The sequence below is a fragment of the Leptonychotes weddellii genome, chromosome 3, assembly GCF_054177405.1.
Source record: "Leptonychotes weddellii isolate Sample4059 chromosome 3, ASM5417740v2, whole genome shotgun sequence".
Taxonomy (NCBI): Eukaryota; Metazoa; Chordata; class Mammalia; order Carnivora; family Phocidae; genus Leptonychotes; species Leptonychotes weddellii.
This window is the reverse complement of record NC_138371.1, coordinates 39,288,776-39,309,980: the sequence shown is the minus strand read 5'-3', so window position 1 is coordinate 39,309,980 and position 21,205 is coordinate 39,288,776. Positions and strand designations below refer to the sequence as shown.

General features: G+C 40.9%; 1 protein-coding gene across 1 annotated transcript in view; it reads left to right on the top strand.

Annotated features, from left to right (window-relative positions):
* The window catches only part of MYO1B (myosin IB), a 91,513-nt gene extending 72,002 nt beyond the window's left edge, over positions 1-19,511 (top strand). Inside the window, exons 21-28 of the mRNA XM_081813955.1 lie at positions 1,294-1,380; positions 4,823-4,897; positions 6,375-6,509; positions 8,411-8,517; positions 10,817-10,949; positions 11,301-11,453; positions 12,954-13,081; positions 17,603-19,511. Of these exons, the coding sequence (XP_081670081.1) occupies positions 1,294-1,380; positions 4,823-4,897; positions 6,375-6,509; positions 8,411-8,517; positions 10,817-10,949; positions 11,301-11,453; positions 12,954-13,081; positions 17,603-17,726 (942 nt within the window). The 3' untranslated portion in view covers positions 17,727-19,511. The remainder of the gene's footprint in view (positions 1-1,293; positions 1,381-4,822; positions 4,898-6,374; positions 6,510-8,410; positions 8,518-10,816; positions 10,950-11,300; positions 11,454-12,953; positions 13,082-17,602) is intronic.
* The last annotated feature ends 1,694 nt before the right edge of the window (positions 19,512-21,205 follow it).

Genomic DNA, 21,205 nt, shown 5'->3' with positions numbered 1-21,205 from the left:
AGCAAAACGTGGTATGGGGAAAGAATGATCATTTGTGATTTAACAGAAAGCTGTGTTCATACAAAGCTAGCTATAATTGCCACTGAAGAATCCCAAGAATTTCAGCATCAGCTGTTTGTGTTCAGAAACAAAGGCCTCCTGAAATACTCTCACTAATCCCCAGGCAGAGTCGTGGGCTCTGTGAACATTTCACATACCCCAAGGGACGAGACTTTTAGATGTTTTTGTTACTTAGGAAATCAAAGGTCATCTCTGCTAAAAATGTGTATTCCGGTTAGAAGCATAAATATCAATAGAGTCCTATGTTTTTAAATTTGCCTTGTCAGCATTAGAAGCCCATCTTGTGAGAAAAATGAGAAAAGTCAACATTTGCCTGTATGAAGATCCTAATTTGCCGAAAGCACTCACCAGCGTTGCTCGTTTGTGTTTTTGCTTGAAAAATCTGTGCAGAACAGACTAGTTCCTTTAGTAAGTGGAGGGAAATGTCCTAGCACAGGCAGAGAGACGCTTTGACAATTATCTCTGGGTTTTCCCCGCTGAATGAGCTCATTTCCCAGTCAGTACTACCGGGTAATGAAAAGTCACTGCCTGTTTCATCTTTCACAGTAACATGCCTCAGTTTGACTCTTCCCTAGGATTGATTTTTAAACCTAGAAGTCTTTTCACTTTTTATCGTCAGTGTATTTCACCGTTGGGGGCCTTGAGCTCACACTGAATTTCGATACGGGCTACTTCTGATTTTCTAATGGGAAAGGATTTTGAGTTTTGTTTTTTTGTTTGAACTTCAGAGAAACAGCCCATATTCCTTCTATTTTCAAACGCTTGTTCGTAAGAGCTGTCTTTTTATAATAATGTCTGAATGAATGAACACAGAAATTCATAGCCCCTTTAGCCCTGTGTACTGGCAGCAGAGGGAAATCTGCTGAAGGCATCAGCTGCCACTCACAGTTCGAAGGTTTGGATAAGGGAGAGAGAGAGGGAAGTGGAAGAGGGAGAGAGAGACCAGGGAAGGAAGAAGGAAAACAAAGGGAAGTGCGGGCGCAGAGGCGTGCTAACCTCGGGTACCATGCAGATCGCCTTCCCCTGGAACAGAGGCTCAGTGCCCTAAAAAGACAAGGGCCTGCCCCGGCCTTACGCTGATTCTTTGGGTTTAAATGATTGTGCCCGATTGCTCTATCATTCTGAAATCCTTACTCATCAGTTGGCTCTTCTGTTTGGTGGGGTGTCTTTTTCTGGTCATTTGTGCTGTCTGCATTGGGCTGTCTCTTTTATTTACTATCTAAAACATTCTAGGCTCGAAGGGAATTGAAACGCTTGAAGGAGGAGGCTAGGCGTAAGCATGCAGTTGCTGTCATTTGGGCTTACTGGCTTGGACTGAAGGTACTTCCCCACCCCTTCTTTCTGCCCACGGTGAACTCAACGAAGCCTAGCACTTACTAACCCTGAGAAAATGATCGATTATGCTTGCTTATGGTCTGCACAGTCTTTTACGATGTCATCTTGCCTAATTGCGTTCCTTTTTGAGAACAAACCTGTGCACTAATATTTGCTGATTTTATTGTGGTGTATTTCTTTGAACAATCGGTTTAAAGTCATAGCACTGTAGCGTGTTTTATCTAATAAGACACTTTGTTATCCAAGTTCTGTTTCATGTTATCTTTATGAGGATGAAGTTTGTGTTTTGTTTTTTGTTTTTAATTCATGAGACAGAGTTATAGTAGACGAGCTTAAAAGCTGACCCACAGTCTACAGTGGCCAGCGTGGGGGATATCAGGCTCTTGGTTCCCCTTGTCCGACTCTTCTGCTCCAGTAATGGGTCCTGGAGCGGAGCTTTCTGCGGAGGGACTGCCATTCTCATGGTTCAGCATAGAACCCAAAGGATTTTGCATAAAAGTACAGATTCAGACAAATAAGCCTGGCAGTGGATCATTCAGATTAGATTCAGATGCCTTTTAATTAAGGGCAGGGTTCATTTCAAAGTGGTGCTTACTCATTTAGGTAAAATATGACTGAGCCCCCAGAAAACCTTGAGAACAACTTCTAAGCAGTGTAAAGACTGTGTCTTCCTAGTATTCAATAACTCATCGCCATAGGGTGCCATCCAGATTGTCTTTTGGGGATACTTAGGCCCCCTTTTGATTCTATTCCTCTTTTATTATTTTTGCTGTAATAGTATAACAATTCATCTTCTTCTAAATATTTAAATACCATCCAGGAAACCACTGGCTCTGGATCTAAAGAGCACTAGCAGTATCTGTACATTCTGCTCTTGAATAATCCACATTTTCTCCTAAAAGTTTAGCCTATAAACTCTTAGTAAATTAACCTTTTTGATTATACTGAATATTCATCAAGCAGTTTTTAAATTAAGAAGTAACTTAAACAGGAACTTAAGATGTTCTGTTTAATTCTGAATAAGTTCTATAACTGCTTTTTTTTAAAGGATTTTATTTCCCATTTTATTCACTTGTTCTAATTTGCATTCTGATTTTCGTAAAAAGAAGGAACAAAACATTGAGTCAGGATTTTTACTCTGTGTCATGATTTCTACCAGCAACATCACATTTATCTTTAGTTTTCTGGGTTTAACTGTGTATGGTTTCAGAAATACCTTCGTATTAGGGGTGTATACTAGCAGCCTATAAATCAAATTCAGTTTGTAGGTGAATTGTAGGTTTTAGCTGGAGGTAACTGGGCTTCCTCTAGATGTAATTCTTTTTTTTCCACCAGTTTCCTTATAAAACAAGTATTTTGATACGTTACCATTATTATTGTTATGAGATAAGGTCAGACTTCTTTGGAGTCCAAGAATGTAATCATTTTGTGCTTTTTTTTAAAGAATGATGTTGATAAGAGCAGTAGTTTTGTCCTTTCAAATGATTAAGTTCTTGTGGAATTGATTACAGAGTTCAGTGGACTCTTTCAGGACTGTCAGAGCCCACGAGGGGAACCCATTCCACATAGCCAGCATGTTGTCACCAGGCCTTTTCTGTATATAGCTGTGATTCCGGAGAATATTTCAGGAAAAATATTCCTGTGAATATCAAAAAGCATGTTACAGGGCGCCTGGGTGGCTCAGTTGGTTAAGCGACTGCCTTCGGCTCAGGTCATGATCCTGGAGTCCCTGGATCAAGTCCCACGTCAGGCTCCCTGCTCAGCAGGGAGTCTGCTTCTCCCTCTGACCTTCCCCCTCTCATGTGCTCTCTCTCTCTCTCTCTCTCTCATTCTCGCTCTCTCAAATAAATAAATAAATAAAATCTTAAAAAAAAACAAAAAACAAAAAACACGTTACAGTGAACTCACAGTGACATTCAACTAAACAGTAGGATTTCCACTGTATTTCTATGGATGTGTTTACATGAAATCTCACTTTACCTTCTCTGCTTTCCTACACTATTAAAATTCCAGGAGCCAATAAATAATTTTCATTTTTCTTCTCCTTGTCCTTTCCAACTTCATTAGTTTGAGATTTGAAATGGTTCTGAATCTAGGAGCTCCTTGGCTAAGAGAAAAAACGATAAGCAGTAACCTAGAATAGGAGCAAAAGGAAAAACTGCCTGTATGATGGATGGGAAACGTTTTAGACCTTAATAATCCACAAGTGTAGAGAATGGGTCTGCTGCTCATCTGCCCCACGGGACCGGGGAGGTCACATGGATGAGGGAAGCAGCAGAGGACGGGTGGATTAGGAATGGTGGGGCCTCGAGGAGTTTGGAGCATGCCTGTCTCGTAAAGACAGCAACAGCTCCTGTGGCCCACGTAGGCCTCGTTATGTAGGAATGGGGCTCACTGTTGCTAGATCTTAGAAAAATTTCAAGAGAAACATGCAGTCTGAATTCCTATGTGAAGTTCTTAATTTAAAAATAGGCAAATAAAACATTTTTCTACAAACTGAATTTGGTTAGTAGGTGGCTAGCTTATAAGCCCTAATGTAGAAATATTTTGAACATGTGCAGTTAAACCCAGAAAACTAAAGACAAAAGACAAAGGTACATAATGTCTGAATTATTCAAATAGGCTAATGTTTTGCTGAAATCTAATGTTCTCATTTATGGCTGGATGATAATAAATATTTTAAATATTTTCCCCTAGTTTCAAGATTTAACTGTACCATTCATTCATTCAAACAGTAAACACCTCACCTAGTTATTTTATTTGTTAGACATTAGTATGCAAAGTAAATGTGACAGTGTTAGCAAGGAGCAAATAGGGAAACTAAAACTGTAATGTGATGTCCTAAGTGCTGTGATAGTACTTAGTAGAAATTTTGGCAGGAGCAGAGATTAGAGAAATATTAATGCAATTAAATGGAAGATAATGGTAGTTCGTTCACAAGCTGCTTTTTAAATTCTTATTTTTAGGCACATTTAGTTCTCAGTGTGCAGTACCGAAGTCCTGTCTTCAGATGCAAGGCTTTTGGAAACCGCAAGAGTTCTTCAGGCATTTTTTTTTACCTTTTAAGAACAATCTTTGTGAAGATGACCTTAGATAATTTTTTTTCTGAAATGTATTTTGATTTGTGATGAGTTTGCAGCTCTGTCTGTAGAGTGTTTCTTGTCACATCATCAGGCTCTTTAAAAACTAGTTAAGAGTATTTAAAACATCAGAACACTCTGGTATTATCACTTTGCATCTCTTAATTTCTTTTTCTCTGATTTAAAATCCATTGTCTTAATGTGCTTCAATTATTTGACTGTATCCAGAAAATCACTTAGAGATTTTACTCCTTCCACCTGTTTTCATTTCTAATAGAGGTGCATCATCCGTATGGGCGTCTGCCGGCCACGCATTAACCTCTACATTCTGCTGCTTCTTTTTAAAGGTACGTAGGGAGTACAGGAAATTCTTCAGAGCCAATGCTGGAAAGAAAATTTATGAATTTACGCTTCAGAGAATTGTAAGTTTACACTTTCTATATAGCTGATTAGCGTTATTGGATTAATTAGTTAATAGCATCACCTCAAGAATAAGTGACTTGTTTGGTAACAGTTAAATCCTAGCTGTGACACTGAGGGATTCTGTCTTCTTTATCCTTTCCCCCCAAATTCAGGTAGAATTGTGTCAGGAAGTTATCAGGGCCCACATATGATTAATAAAATAATTAATAAATTGTTCTTCTCTGGCTCCTGGGTGGCTCAGTCGGTTAAGCATCTGACTTCGGCTCAGGTCATGGTCTCAGGGTTGTGGGATCGAGGCCCCGCATTGGGCTCCCTGCTCAGCGGGGAGTCTGCTTGTCCCTCTCCCTCCCCCTGTGCCATTTTATTTTAATGTTCTTCTTTGACAGAGAGAACATAGTCTAGGGAAGGTGAACCCAAGCAAGCCAGGTATCTTAGTTCGGGCTACTATAATGCAAATACCACAGACTGTGTGACTTAAACAGTAAACATTTATTTCTCACAGTTCTGGAGACTGGGCAGCCCAGGGTCAGAATGACGGTATGTTCTGGTTCTGGCGAGGGCCTTTTCCTGGTTCCCTCACAGGAGAAGACGAAGAGAAGCAAGCACTTTCCTGGGTCTTCTTGAAAAGGGCGCTAATCCTGGGAGCACTATCCCTTGTGACCTTATAACGTAATTTCCTCCCCAAGGCCCCGTTTCCTCATACTGTCCCATTGGGGGGCGAGGATTTCAACAGGGATTTGAGGAGAATGCCAGCATCTTGCCACCCCTGCCCTGCGGCAAACAAGGCAGTGGGCGGAGGGGCGAAGGAGAGCCAGGCTGAGCCACTCAACCAGGGTGGGGTCCAACATTCCCCTCTGTCTTCCAGACAAGTGTCTGTAGTGGTGGAGAGTGCAAGCTCTGGAGCCAGCTTGCTCTGCCGCGTGCAGATTTGTGACGTGAGCAGATTGCTTCTGTGAGCCTCACTTTGTCATCTGTGGTCGTAGAAAGCTCTTACAGTGCTGGCCCATCTCCAGTAGTCTAGAGTGGTGCTGCCCAATAGAATTTTCTGCAGTGATGAAAATGTTCTATATCCTCATGGTACCATAGAGGAGACTCTAGCCACGTGTGGCTAACTTGAAATGTAACTAATATGACTGATGAACTGGATTTTTAATTTTTTTAATTACTTAAGATTTAAATATCAACAGCCACATGTGGGTAGTGGCTACCTCTTAAACGATGCGGCTTTCCAGTGTTAGCTAGTGTAAGTATTCATGTTAATATTAACATTAGTGTTAGTGTTAGCATTCTTCTCTTCCCCTAACCATTTAGTGGAGCTTTGATTTTCCCAACCAAGACAGAGAGTAGAAAAGAGATTTTCCAGAGGAAATACAACATTGTATCACCTAAAACTTGCTAAATTCCACTAAAGACTGGTCTGTTTGATCCTGGCATATTTTACTCATCTGGCATTTTTTTTTGTCAAATCCAACATAGGTGCAAAAATACTTCTTGGAAATGAAAAATAAGATGCCTTCCTTATCCCCAATTGACAAGAACTGGCCACCAAGACCTTACCTATTCTTGGATTCTACTCACAAGGAGCTAAAAAGGATTTTCCACCTGTGGAGGGTAAAAAATGCCTTGTTAGGTTTTTTTTTTTTTTCCAGAGACTCCTTACCGTGTATTTTGAGTGTTTGAGAAGTGTTAAGTAAAAGCACACTTTAACCACATTCTTCCTGTAGCCTCGAGGAGCTGCACCTGAGGACTGCGGTGTTTTTGAACCATGCCTTGTACTTGGCTTTCTGTGAGAATTCCCAGAGCAGCCAGGAGCTCCCGTGGCTGTCTCCTCTCACCCTTGGCTGGAGCGGAGAGTGTGTGGTTTCATTCCACATTCCAGTTGCTTTAAAGGAGTTCAGGTTTTTGTTTTGTTTTGCTTTGTTTCTTTTTTTCATCTTTATCTGAAGGAATACTGCCAGAGATAGGATAATACAGTTTGAACATCTTCACCCGAGGTAGTGAAATCCTGCAGATCGTAAGAGATTGCTTTCTGAGACCTATTGGATACCTTCGTGAGAAGGTGCCCACCTTTTGATGGACTGGAGGAGAAGGCTTTAGAGTGCCTCACGAGACATTCGAGAGATTCAAGTTTCCCTCTACCTGAATTAAAGGGAAGCTGGAAATCTATTGGATAATGGCTTATAATTTAGCTTCTTTAATTTTATGAAAACATCCTGTTTTGTTTAGGTGTTGCCTAGCATGAGTACATGGGATACTTGTATAGATGTTGACTTTATTTTAATAATTTGGTCAGTTGATGTATTAAATGCTAGCTCTGTACAAGTATCATTGGTCGAAGGGCTTCTAGTTAGTAAGTGAATGATTGATGGACATGTCTCCCAGGAAGCTCTTTCCTACCGGGCACTGTAGGCTTGTCCCTTACCAGAGTCACATATGCAGAGTGACATTATCACTGATTAGTGTCATATTGGTACCCGCTCAGCATGTGGAACTAGACTCTCACTTCCGTCCCCTCGCTTAGTGAATCACTTCGGTGAGATGCATCATGTCTCCGTGCTCATCTCCCCCCTTTGGAGTCTGACGGTGGAACTGTTTTCAGGAATAACGATGGGGAGCCTCTCATGCCAGGGGTCTGCTCTGCCTCTGCTCCCCACTGGCTCCTGGCCCCTGAATCTTGCCCGTACCTCCCTTGCGTTGGGGGTAAAGAATGAGAGTGATGTGTTTAGTCCTGAAAGGGCGGCCAACAATGCTGACGTGCCTTTATACAATTATGTCGGTGGCTCTCAGCTGCATTTGTACCTGAATTTCTTCGAGTTCATCTAAAAACCTGGCCTGCCCCTCCAGCCACCCCCTGTCTCCAGTGCCATCTCAGAATCCAGGTGGAAGGGAGACTTCTCAGGTCCCATGTCCACACTTTAAGATGGTAGTGGGGGGTGCGGAGAAGGATTTTTCCAACCAATGGTTGTAGCATGTTTGTGAGTCATGAAATCAATTTTTAGTAGATCACTGACCAGGGTTGTAAAATGAAATATGGTAGAATAAAAATAATGGGGTACAGGACGTGTTGAAAGTATTGTCTTATGAAGCTTTTGTGTCCGTTGTCTGTCTGTGTGTGTGTAAATGTGTGCAGTGAGTTGTAATGTACAGTGTTGTTCTTATTGCGGGTCTTTGTGAAAGAGTGTGACAGACTAATAAGGATTAAAGGATTGGGGGGAAGCTGACATCATAGTGGGAGGATCAGTACTCCCAGCAGGACCCACGCAGCAAGGCCCTGTGTGTTTTGAAGAAGCATCCCAAGTTCCACAATACAAACAATAGTTTTTATGACATTTTCTAAGACCGACCTTTTAAAACCCAGAAAGGAAAAATGCTCTTGGTTTTTTAAATGGGTATTTGTACACATTTAGTCTTACTCTTGATGCTGTTAAATGGACTTAGCATATTTAAGAATGAATAAAGATTTATTTATATAAGTGATTATCTTTTCCCCCCCCCTTTTTCATTTCTCACAGTGTAAAAAATACAGGGACCAATTCACAGACCAGCAGAAACTTATTTATGAAGAAAAACTAGAAGCCAGTGAACTCTTCAAAGACAAGAAGGCTTTATACCCATCTAGGTATTATGGCTTTGCTTTACCCATAAAAGTCAGCATTTTAAAAGTTTCTCAAATGTATTTGTAGGTCTAGCTGAGTTTGATTTTAGTAATCCATGAGAGGTTTTTAATTTTATGAATTATTTTATGATCAGCTGGATATGAATATACATAAACACATTTTGGGCAATGGCTTTCATAGCATACTTTAATGAAATGAGATTACATTTGTTGGTTTTACTTCATTGGCGTTAGCCTGAACACTTCTCTAAATAATTAGAAGTTGTCCTTTAAAATACAAATTACATAGGCTATTAAGATAAATTTACATTGTAAATTCCTGTTAGTTCTCCATTGTTTTCAGAGACCTGCGGGATCAGTTTCTGTGGGCAATCTACTGTCATCCCATTCCAGTCTTACTCGAACAAGCTGGGTCAGGCTCATTTGCATGATAATGAAGAGTGACCCATCACCCTCTGAGTATTGCCGCAGTCCTGGTCTGTGATGGCCTTCGCTTGGCTAAGTCCTTGGGTACGATGTTAGCGGCCTGTGCAGTCAGATCTGTTCCTTTATTGTAGACACCAAGTGCTCAATAAAAGAAGGAACACCAGTTGTTAAGTTTGCCAAGTGAAATCGTTGGTAAAGACCGCTTACCTGAATATCCTTACATCTCCCAAGTTCATCATTTCTCCCCCAGAGTTCATACCCCTTTTTCATCCAATGTTTCTAAAAAAAAAAGTTAGATTGGACAATTTCAAGCCAAATCTCTAACAACTTTTAGCTTCTCCCAAAGGATGGCCTAGAAATGAAAAAGCATTATATGCTAAGTATATTCACATGTATTACATATGCTGTGTTTATATTCTCAGTGTCTTTACACACAATTGAAAGCTCTTCCTTTGAAAAGTTGAAATAAACATTGTTGCCAGGCTCATGTGGTTTAAATATTTTAAATGACCCAACTTGCTGGGTCAGCTGATGGTCTGTACTCCCTTTGAGTCGAACGTAGCATCTAAATCCAAAGTTGTCCAAAGTGCCTGCTATATAAAGCACATTCAGACGTGAAAATGGCCTATATACTCTCTCCAGCAACTAATTCATTTAACTTTTTCTTTATAGATTTTTAAATTGTAGAGTAATTGTCTTAATTAACATTCCCTGTGGATGACACTTCAGAAACTGGAAAGAGAAAAATACATTTGTGAAGAAACAAATTCAAAGGCTCTTAGCACTTTTTATTATTAAAAACATGTTTGAATGTGAACAACAGGAAACAAATACTAACGTCAAGCCAAGTCCTTCTGGGGTAATTCTGTCCATTTTCAGGGATGGTGGTGCGCTCAGCCGGCAGTAGTCGGAGGGGAGGAATAGTGACACCCTCACACTGTGGTGGGTGTCAGCCTTTTATATGCTGGGAGCCATGAAACACTGACCACCTACGTGGAGTTTTCTTCCCTGATCCTCCACCCACAACACAAGCATTTAAAGTTGTATTTGCAAATTGCCAGAACTTTATAGCTCAAAATGAAGCCACGGTTGTTTTTTTTGGGTGGTTTTTGTGTGTGTGTGTATGTGTGGGGTTTTTGGGTTTTTTTTGGTGTCTTGGAAGAGGCTTCCCTGAAAGCGTCACCCCACAAGCCTTTAGGGAAATGGGCATCTTAGTACATGATTGTGCTGCTCGCAAGATGGAGTTTGTCTGAAAGAAAACCGCTCTGGTTCTGAATGTTTACCTTGTCCATTTAGGGGCATGTCCTTGGAGGAAAGGCCTGATCTAGAGCCAGAGTTACATGATAGTATTAAGTGCTCTGTAGTTCTCTTCTAAAGTGCTCGCTCTGGATCTATGCTCCCCTGGACGGCCTCTTGGTTTTCTTATTCTCTGCAAGAAAATAAAGTTTCCCTTTGAAACAGGTGTTGGTAATGATCTGTGCCCTTTTTTCCATTGCCACATATTGTTGAAAGGCACTAAAAGTCCTTTGTGGGCAGCTGTTAACTTTCTATTACCAGATTAGAAGGAATTGCCTTTCCCTTCACATGAGATCATGCACGTGGGTCCTGACTCTTTCTTGTGACTGGTTTCTAGCTTGATTGTTCCATACGATAAGATTTTTATCAAAGTGCTACCTACAAAATGCCATGATCCCATCAAAAGTATATTTAAAGTAGGTTCCAGGTTTCATTTCCAACTTGTATTTGGGACACGAATAAAATGGATAAAATTAACTTTGATGAAGTTATGTGCTTCAGAATCAGCTGACGTGTTACCTTTCTCCAGTAATGCCTCCATCCGGTACTGTTTCTAATGTGAGGGAATTTTTTCCTATAGCGTTGGGCAGCCATTCCAAGGAGCTTACCTGGAAATCAACAAGAATCCCAAGTATAAGAAACTCAAGGATGCCATTGAAGAAAAGATTATCATTGCTGAAGTTGTGAACAAAATTAACCGTGCCAATGGGAAGGTAAAAATGCTAACCCTGAAGACCTGTAAGAAGTGTTTATCAGTTGGGACAGTCATCTTTCGTTTTCTGATTATTCCGATTTGCCTTTCATATTCTCAGCAGAGTTCCTATAAAGGGAGCTGCTTCCCCTTACCTTTAAGTTTAGGTGGAATTTTGCTTGTTCTCTGAAACTTATATGACTTAAGATCTATTGTCTATGTTTTTAGTGTGTTCTCAGTTTACCTAGGTATGTGTGCTGAAAGATACGGAATCAAATGGGCATTTCTGCAAATAACGAATGCTTTAAAACTCATGGACCCACTTGGGGTATTTTTGATCATTGGTTTTACATCCTTATTTGTTTTGTTTTAGAGCACATCTCGGATTTTCCTCTTAACAAATAATAATCTCCTTCTTGCTGATCAAAAGTCGGGGCAGATCAAATCAGAGGTTCCCTTGGTGGATGTGACCAAAGTATCGATGAGCTCACAAAACGATGGCTTCTTTGCCGTCCACCTCAAAGAGGTAAAGGTTCAACTATTGATTTGACCTAAAGATTTCTGCATTTTCCCAATCTCTGAGCCACTGAATTAAAATTTTCCACATCTGAAGAATGTTATTACTTGAAGTTTATACATTATAACCTTAATTTGCAGATTTTGGCTATATTCACTCTCACGTAAAATCTCAGGCTTGGTTTTTCAGTAATTGAAATTGATTAACTGAAATTGCATTGATTAATCACATTTATTAACTTGTTCATTGAGTTCTAATTTCACTGAGCAGCTTTGGTATGCACTCACTGTGATGTGCATTATTTTGAGAAAAACCATGGAAATATCAGGATATTTTATGCTTCCTCCTGTTGTTTATTCTATATACCAACTTAGTAAATGTCCCTTTGTTCATCTTTAATTTGTGAGTTTTTTATTAAAGAAGGCAGCCACAATAAAACAATTGCCTAATAATTTTGACCTAAAGATTTTTTAATGTTTTGTGCTTTTTTAGTTTAACCTAGGACCTCCTGATTTGAATGGCGTAGCTAAGAATGCAGGCTCTGGAGTTGGTCTCACTAACTTTACAGTGACCGTGGCCAAGTCATTTAACTTCCATGTGCCTACGTACTTTTTCTCCTCTTTAAAATGGAGAGAATACTAGTACTACTTCATAATGTTGTTATAAGGATTAAATGAGACACTATGTATGGTGCCTACCATATAATAAATAGTCCCTGAATAAGTAGATGTCAGCAAATATGAATCATATTTAGGGACATGCATCTAGTTGGTGGCCCACCTGTCTTGCTGCTTCTACGCTTAGGAAAATCCTCTATGCTCAGTTCAGCCTGTTTTCCCTCCTGTGGGTCTTAACTTAAAAGCAGCATATCCAGTCCTAAGACAGTGATTATGAACTTTGATTACACTTTATAATGCTAATGCCCAGGCCGTACCCCACCCACCCTCCACTCCCACCAGATCAGAGTTTCTTGGAATGCGGCACAAAACCATCCTACTGTTTGCAAGCTCCCTGTGTAGCTTAGGTGAAGAGTCACTGCCCTCGGGTATTTGTTGGGAGTGTTGTTGTTGTTGTTCTTATTTTTTTTTTTAACCAAATCACTGAGGAATTTTTTTAAATAGCTCTTTCAGAATGAGTGATAGGTTAGGTCAGTGCTTCTCAAGCCTGAATGTGCAAACAAATCACTCAGGGATCCTGTTTGGTTCCTATGCAGCAGGCCTACGGCAGGGCCTGAGGCTCTGCTTTCTAACAAGCTCCCTGGTGATGCTGATGGTGCCTCTGGTCTATCTACCAACTTTTGGGTAGCACAAGGTTAGGTAACCTTACTAAGAGTGCTTGGAGCAAGTTGGAAGAAATGGAGCTTTTGTTGTTATCATTTATTTGGAAGAGTGGACTCCAGTAGCTGATGTTTTCAAGAGACTGTAAATATGTGTTCAGCCAAGCTTGTAAACATTTACCTCCTAAGCTATCCTTAATTATGATAGTCTACCTCTTGCTTTGTCCTTGCAGGGGTCTGAAGCAGCCAGTAAAGGAGACTTTCTCTTCAGCAGTGATCACCTGATTGAAATGGCCACCAAGCTGTATCGGACGACTCTCAGCCAAACCAAACAGAAGCTCAATATCGAAATTTCTGATGAGTATGTACATAATCGTTTGAATGTGCCGTCTCACTTTTAGCTTTATTGCTGTAGTCGAGCACTCCAGTCTCATCTGTTTATACAGCCGCTCCCTTTAAGCAGTGAGTGTGTGTCTGGGGTTTGTTCTAAATGGTGGATGGGCAGTGAATGGTGCTGGTCTAGTCCTTGCCTTCATGTCCTGGACATCCTGGTGAAAGAGATAAATATGCATAAATAAGAAATAGGAGATATGACTTTGGTTAGTGACAAGTGCCTGTGGAGGGAAACAAAGCAGGGTAAGGGCCAGAGGGTGCTCTATTTTTGATAGGGAGGTCAGGGAGCCTTGTTTGGTGCCGTGACATTTGAGTCAAGACTGGAATCAAGGGAGCAAGCCAGGCAACAACCCGGGAGGTGCCTTCCAGGGCAGAGGACAGCAGGTGTAAAGGCCCTGAGACAGCAGTGAAAGTGGCAGAGTGAAATGGTAGGAAAAGACTCGGGAGAGACAGGCGGAGACCCGGCCATGTAGAGCTGGAGGAACTTAGCTAAGGAGCTGAGATTTTACTGTGGATGATAGAATGCCATTACGGGATTTAAGCAAGGGGGCGGCATGATCCAATTTGTGATTTTCAAAGATCGCTTTGGCTGCAGCATGGAAAATAGCTCTAGGGAGGCAAGAGTGGAAGCAGAAAAAAGTTAGGAGCTTCTCTGAGCTGTCTAGGATGATGTGGCTTAGGCTAGGGTGTGAGTGGGAGGTAGTGAGAAGTAGTCAGATTCCAAATGTAATTTGGAGGAAAACAAGAGGACTTATTAACAGATTAGATGCTAGATTTGGGGCCTGAGCCCAAATGGTGGTACCATTTACTGCAATAGATGACACTGAAGAAAGAGCGGTTTGGGGGTGGCCAGGGGGCGTGAAGTCAAGAGTGCTGTTTTGGATGTGTTATATTTGTGATGCCTTTTTTTTAACCAAATCACTGAGGAATTTTTTTAAATAGCTCTTTCAGTATGAGTGATAGGTTAGGTCAGTGCTTCTCAAGCCTGAATGTGCAAACAAATCACTCAGGGATCTTGTTTGGTTCCTATGCAGCGGGCCTACGGCAGGGCCTGAGGCTCTGCTTTCTAACAAGCTCCCTGGTGATGCTGATGGTGCCTCTAAAAGTCTTTCTAAAATAATTTCATACCCATTCTTATCCCTGCATAAGCCAGACTAACCTTCCTTGATGTTTTGGGATTTACAAAACCTTAGGTCCATCATCTGTTCTCATTGTACATTAAGAATGATGTTTAAGTTGGTGGGAGATTGACCTTTATGTATCCTCTACATTGGAAATTGCAGTTTGGACTAGATAACTTTTGTCATTGGATCCTTTCTCATATTAGGGGGAAAAAAATATAATGACTAGTCGTGCTCCAGTCAGCTAAGATTTTAAACTGTTAGGGCCCGTTAGAACTTTAAACTCCCTTTAGCTGAAATTTGTTAGAGCTTGAGATGCAGGGCTTCAGTTTTGGTGGAACTGATCATTCCCACCAATCCTGGGAAGATTCTGTTTGTTCCAGAGGCAGGAGCTCCTTGGTACGTGGATGACGCAGCCTCCTGGTTGGCTCACCCCATTAACGAGGCTGTCTTTACAGAGAAAGCCACGTCAACATCCAGGGCACAAAGGATTGCTACTTTTAAAGCATTTCCCAAGCTGGTATTCTAAGAACACTGCCTCTGCTGTGAAGAAAGTATTCATTGGTGGAAATTTATAATCCTTCTTTACTACAGCTCTTCCCAGATGCACCATCCTGTCGTACATCATGACTCTCCTGAGGGGCTGGGCGGGCTAGCGTGAGCTGTGTTCCTCATACGGAATCAACCACAGAGCCCCTCCCGTGGTTCTCACGGTTTGTGGGTGAGGCACATGATTGTGGGAGAGTTCGCTCGTGGGTGGCAGAGACCCTGCCTTATCATGGGGGGTATGATGTTCTGGTTGTGTCAGCTTGCAGTAAACATGCTTGTGTGCGTGCAAGTTGACAGGGTGGCCGTGTGAAGAAAAGAAAACATTTGGTAGCATTGTAAACCAGTCCATAACACCTTTCTTTCTCCAGTTCCTAATTGTTGGTTGGTTTCACAGAAACAGAGTAGCTGATGGAACCCCGCGTAGCAATGGTGGGTCCCTGCCCAGGCAGCAAGGGAGCTGTGGGGCAGAGCAAGGGCCCAGGGAGCCCGTTTCCTGACCTTGAGAGCTCATAAGCAGGGATTATACGCCTCCTTGGAGAACATTTTAAATTTAAACAAAATTTGATAAAGTCATGGGCACCCCTGCCCATGTATTTTTTTCAGCCCTAAGTGGCTTTAATCCATTTCAGTGCCGGCTCTACAGATTAGTGTTATAAACGGTGTGCAGCTCAGTGACCAAAACCTTCCTCAGCGTGTCCTTCTCAGAAGTAGAAGTAATTATTTTAACAAACCCAGTCTCCATAGCCATTCTGGATAAACTGGATGTCGATTTCCAGGAGGAGAGGCAAAGTCCTATTTACTCCTTAGAGCAGTTTTAACCTCCTTTGTAATTCCCAGTCCTTCAACTCCCAAACCTTTCAGTCCATAAATAGATTGCATTTTAAGGATGACCTTAAATGTGTAATACTTCTAAAAAATTTCTAAAAATGAAGTCCTGAACGTGTTGAAAATAACCAAAGTGAATTTGTTCTATTAAACATTTTAAACACATGTGCATATATGTACATGCATACACACACAGACGTATCATTTTAACTGGTACAGTTGTTTCTGTGAATATTTTAAATCGAATCATCTAAATTCTTTTCGCTGTGAAGTTCTTGCTAGTATTGATGCTATGAAAGGATGCGTTCAGCATTATTGTTTGCTGGAGAATATGATTCTCTGAGTACCGTGTCCTTCCTGTAGGCCATGCTTCAGTTTTCTCTTCTATGAAATAGAAATATTACTTGCCTCATAGGATTATTTCAAAGTTGCGTTAATATATGTAGCTTACTAGGAACAGTGCCGTGCATGGCAAATACTCTGTGTATCTTCGCTATTATTGTTGTTTCTGGAGTGAATTGCACTCATGAATCGTGAACATGAAGACAGCCAATGCTAAAGTTATGGGGAAAAGAACTCCCTATACTTTTATTATACTAAAAGTAGTCTTTGAAAATTAAAATGTCAAAATTATCTGATTTTTTAAATGTGTGTATTGGCATTAGACTTGAAAGGTGCTTTCTTTCTTTGAGGCGCGTAGATATAAGTATCTATATCTGTGATGCGATTTTAGAATGATAGCTCTTTCTTTTCAGTGCCTTCAAGTTGAAAAGGAACAGCCTATTTAGAAGCTCGGAAGTACTATCCTGCTAAAGCAACTGATAAATCAGGAGTTTATGTGTCACATTTCAGTCCAGTAGATAATGTTTGCAAAGCACGGGCTCTGTAGACCTTGACACTGAGACTAATGTGCACAGAACAGAGCTGTTTTGATGTTTGCACTTGGGTGGATCCAGTGAGCATGTAGTCTGTCACATGGTTGGTAGAGTGACTCAGCTATATGCCAACAACTCAGAAAACTGTTCCCTGAGAAGCATACTGGATATGTGGTAACCTTGTGCTATGACTCTTTGGTGGAAAGAAGAGCACTGGCTTTGAGCTGGGAGAGCCTGGGTTCTGGACCAGCCATGCCACTCTCCTGCCTCCACAGATATGCTGTCCTTGCGGGCAAGGACCTCATTGGATAGGTCTGGGTGTCCCCCCCAGCACCCAGCCCAGGAGGAAGGCGGTATGTGTGTGGTAGGAAGGTGTGATGGGTAATCTTACGGACAAGTACTTGATCCCTGACGGTCTGTGACAGGAAAGATTCGGACTAGAATATGGTTTCCCACGGTGTCCCACACATACTACGGGTAGGGTAAGAGGGGGCTTTGGGTGTACACTGATAGATTTTGTAAACTTTATAGTTTATGTATATATATAAATTATATATATATTTTAATATCCACTTAATATCCATTTGGTGGATATCGAAAAACATAAGGGGCAGATCAAACTTGTGATTTTATTATTGTTATTACTCCATAGGTCACAGCTATTTTGAAACATATTTATTTATGGTAGAAACAACTATTAGCATAGTATGTGGATATAACAAAAATTGTTTAGGAAATAGGTGAGTAACCAGTGTCTGGAAATCATAGTCTGGAGGATCTCTAGACCCCTTTCCTGAAATTTTTCATTTCATTTTCTGAAATTGGCGGACCCGACCCCCAGCTTATATTTTTGCTATGCAAAAATGGAGAAAAATGGGAGATTTTTTTCCATTTGGAACATGGAAATAATTCTTCTTAGGCCTTCTCCCCTTGCTGGAATATGGTGAGTTAATGAACTTCGGTTTCCTTGGGGCTAAGTGGTAACTTCAGGAAGTGCTGAAAGAAAGTAGGAATGTTTGTCAAGGTCACTATCCATTAAGAAACAAAAGCTCATGTTAGTATCATCATCCGCTCTTGTGTGTGTGCTTTTCTCTAATTTGTCCTATTCTCTTCTTCTAGGTTCCTGGTGCAGTTCAGACAGGATAAAGTATGTGTGAAGTTTATTCAGGGCAACCAGAAAAATGGGAGTGTCCCAACGTGCAAACGAAAAAACAACCGTCTCCTGGAAGTCGCTGTTCCTTAACTGGCTCCTCCTCTCTGCTTTCACGGACTTGTTTCCTTGTAACAGTGCAATTTTGTTTTGTTTTGTTTTGTTTTGTTTGGGATTCATTGTATGTTTGGGAATTGCCAAAGGCTAATACTGTTAGAGACCCTTGGCAAAATAAAAAAAAAATATTTGACTAATCAATTTTTATTATTGGAATAGTTTTAAACCTTAAATTACACAGTCTGTCCTGGGACAGGATTATAGAAGCTAACAGTGTCTCTGCCATGTCATACGTGTTCTTTGTTTAGCCATCATGTTAGATCTGTGTACCCGCGATCAGCATATTGCTCATAAATCATTACTATTTCTAAGTAGAGGAAATGGTCCCAAGCGGTAGTTGCATTCGTTCATCAAATATTTATTGAGTGCCTCCTCTTTGCTAGGCACGGTGCTGGATGGCGTGAAAACTGACTAGGAAGCCTTTTTGTTTTTCAGGCCGCGGCATCTGGCTGGCTTGTGCTGTCTTGACTAGGGCTAAGAGAGGTTGAAGACGTTGAAACCAAAACAGTACCTATTGCTGATGGACAGCATTATTCCGAATCCCGTAGTGTGATCTTAACCAGTCCACTTCAAGAAGGGCTTGGTCCTAGGAAGTAGAAATGTATGACCGGGTAAAATGCCCCTACATGTGGTTTCTATTTGAAAAGAGAAAACTGACATTGCAACAGGACTTTTAATTTGTTCAGCTCTTGTCGTTGCTTTTAACAGTAGAAAACAGAGTCATTCTTATTGTAGAAAAAGTGACAGAAGTAGTCCAATAAGATTATATTTTCCTGTTTCTGGTAAGCCTCGTATATGATCCTACATAGGCTAATATTTGCAGAGTGTTGTTTTCACCCAAATTTGAGTAAATATTTTAAACAGCTAATACAGTCAAGGGCTGAAAGCCTTTCAGATAATGGCAAGCATTCTGTATGATGTGAAATAAACATCCAAGATCTTTTTTGAAAGTTTTATTTATAATATACATTTTGTAGGAGAGGGTGATTGGTACAGGGTGCATATTTTAGTCAAGGATCAAAATTGTTTATGTTAATTTGCAGGACTTTTTTTTTTTTTTTTTTCCAAATTTACAATAAGGATTCATTTTTGGAAACTACATTTTAAACTTTGGAATCAAATTGTTTCTTATTTGGGAGGATAATGTATATACATTGGTATGTTAAATAATAAAACTGTTCTAATTTGGTGCCATTTCCTGGATCACAACTGTATTTTTGTATTTCAAGGTATGTTCTCATGTTGTGTGTCAATGTAATATTGCACCGAAAGGCTTTACCGTTCAAACATTATATGTTTTCTGTGTAATTGAATTTCACTGACCTTTTATAAACCAGAAACATTCATTGAAAGTATTTGGGGGGGGGGCACTTTCTTTTAATTTTTGAACTTGAAAAAAATCGCTCCCATAAAGAAATTCTCAGAAGCCTTTGTGTTTATTGGTGCAGGTAGAGGATAGCATTACTTTCTCTCAGTCTACCGCATCATATACCTAGAGCAGTAGATTGGTAGTTCCTGAAATAGGTGATTAGAAATCTGGAACTGAGGTGTTTTTAAAAAATGTTTAAAAAAATATGTAATACATTCACACTGTTCAACGTGCAAGTAAGGATAGATAGAAATACAATGCAAATTTTCCATCCCATCATTCCCTCATCTGCTCAGTTCCCATGCCCCCTCTCAAGTTAACCGTTGTTTTTACTTGCTTTTGCACAGCTTTATGCATATGTTTCCAAAACAAAATAAAAATATAGATTCTTATCTCCTGCTTTAGTAGACAAAAGCTAATACTTTATATAGACTTTGTTCTTTACTTTGTCTTTTTTGCTCTTTGTTCTTTTTTTTTTTTTAAAGATTTTATTTATTTATTTGAGAGAGAGAGAATGAGAGACAGAGAACATGAGAGGGAGGAGGGTCAGAGGGAGAAGCAGACTCCCCGCTGAGCAGGGAGCCCGATGCGGGACTCAATCCCGGAACTCCAGGATCATGACCTGAGCCGAAGGCAGTCGCCCAACCAACTGAGCCACCCAGGCGCCCATCTTTGTTCTTTTTTACTGTGGCACAGTCTTCTGTTGTATGGATAAGTTTATCCAGTCCCCTCCTGATCATCACTGGGTTGTTTCCCAAATGGAAATTTAAGTCCACGACAGAGAGGACCAATATTTCACGGGTCTATTTGTTAAATTTTCCTAAATACCGTCTCTGCAGATTGTTCATTATGATGATTAGCAACAATAGCAGTTAGCAACAATACATTTCCCAGAGTTTATTTCCAATAGAGAAGCCATTTAATCTCAGACTTTGTGGTAGGTGTTCTGCATGGATTTAAAAATATCTTTACAAAGTAGTTTTAAATGACAGTGTTTTTGCATATAATCCATCACTTCTAGTCTTGTCATTGAAATACCCAATAATTTTTGGTCATGAAATTCATTCTAGGTGGGTTGTGACTTGACTTGAAAAAGCTTTTCCAAACCTTAGCAAGAAAGCTTCTGTATGCACCAGGGTGAAACGTGCCTCCTCAGAGTTTCCTAAACCAAGCCCGCCAGCTGGGGAGAGCGCCCTTGAACAATACAGACTGGAAGTGAGAGTTCTTAATGTTTTCAGTACACATAGTGATGCCTTGTTTTTAAATTTTTTAATTTAAATTCAATTACTTAACGTACAGTGTACTACTAGTAGTTTCAGAGGTAGAGGTCAGTGATTCAGCAGTCTTCTGTAACACCCAGTGCTCATTACATCCCGTGCCCTCCTTAATGCCCATCACCCCATTACTCCGTCCCCCCACCCCCTCCCTGCCTCCTTTTTTTTTCCATAGGGAGCAAGCGCTAGTGATTAGGATAAATGTAATTGTTGCAAGCAATTATTTTGAGATTTTCAGCTCAGAAATAGAATATGAAACCCTGGTCTTTGGTCATGAGATTAGAGAGGGGTCAGAATCACAAGGAAAGCTTGTTTTTAAAGCTCAACCAAACAACCATGCAGATACCTGGGCTGTAGCCCTTCCCAACTGAATCAGAATCTCCAGGACAGAGCTAGGAAATAGGCGCTTACAAGAAAATCACCAGGTGATTAAGCATCTTGGAGTTTGAGAACCACCAAGAAAAATACCAGCGCTTCTCGGCAGCTACACAGCCATGTGTCTTAACAAGTCCTCTGGGAGGTGATTCTGATGCAGCCCTCGGGTGTCGGAACTGGCCTAGAGCGTCTCTAGCCGCGCAGCTCAGGCCAGCCCTACCCGTGCTTCCCGCCCGCCCCCTGTGCCTGGCTAGCGTTCCTGACAAACCGTGCCGTTGCCCTATTATAATGGGGGAGCAGCCGGTATTCCCTTATCTTTGAATTTCTGCCCCTGTCCTGCAGTGGGGAATGGAAGTATTGGCGGCACTCCACACTTTCTGCTCTGGCCTGGCCACACGGCCCTAACTTGTTCTCAGCCGCCACTTCGTTGCCCAGCC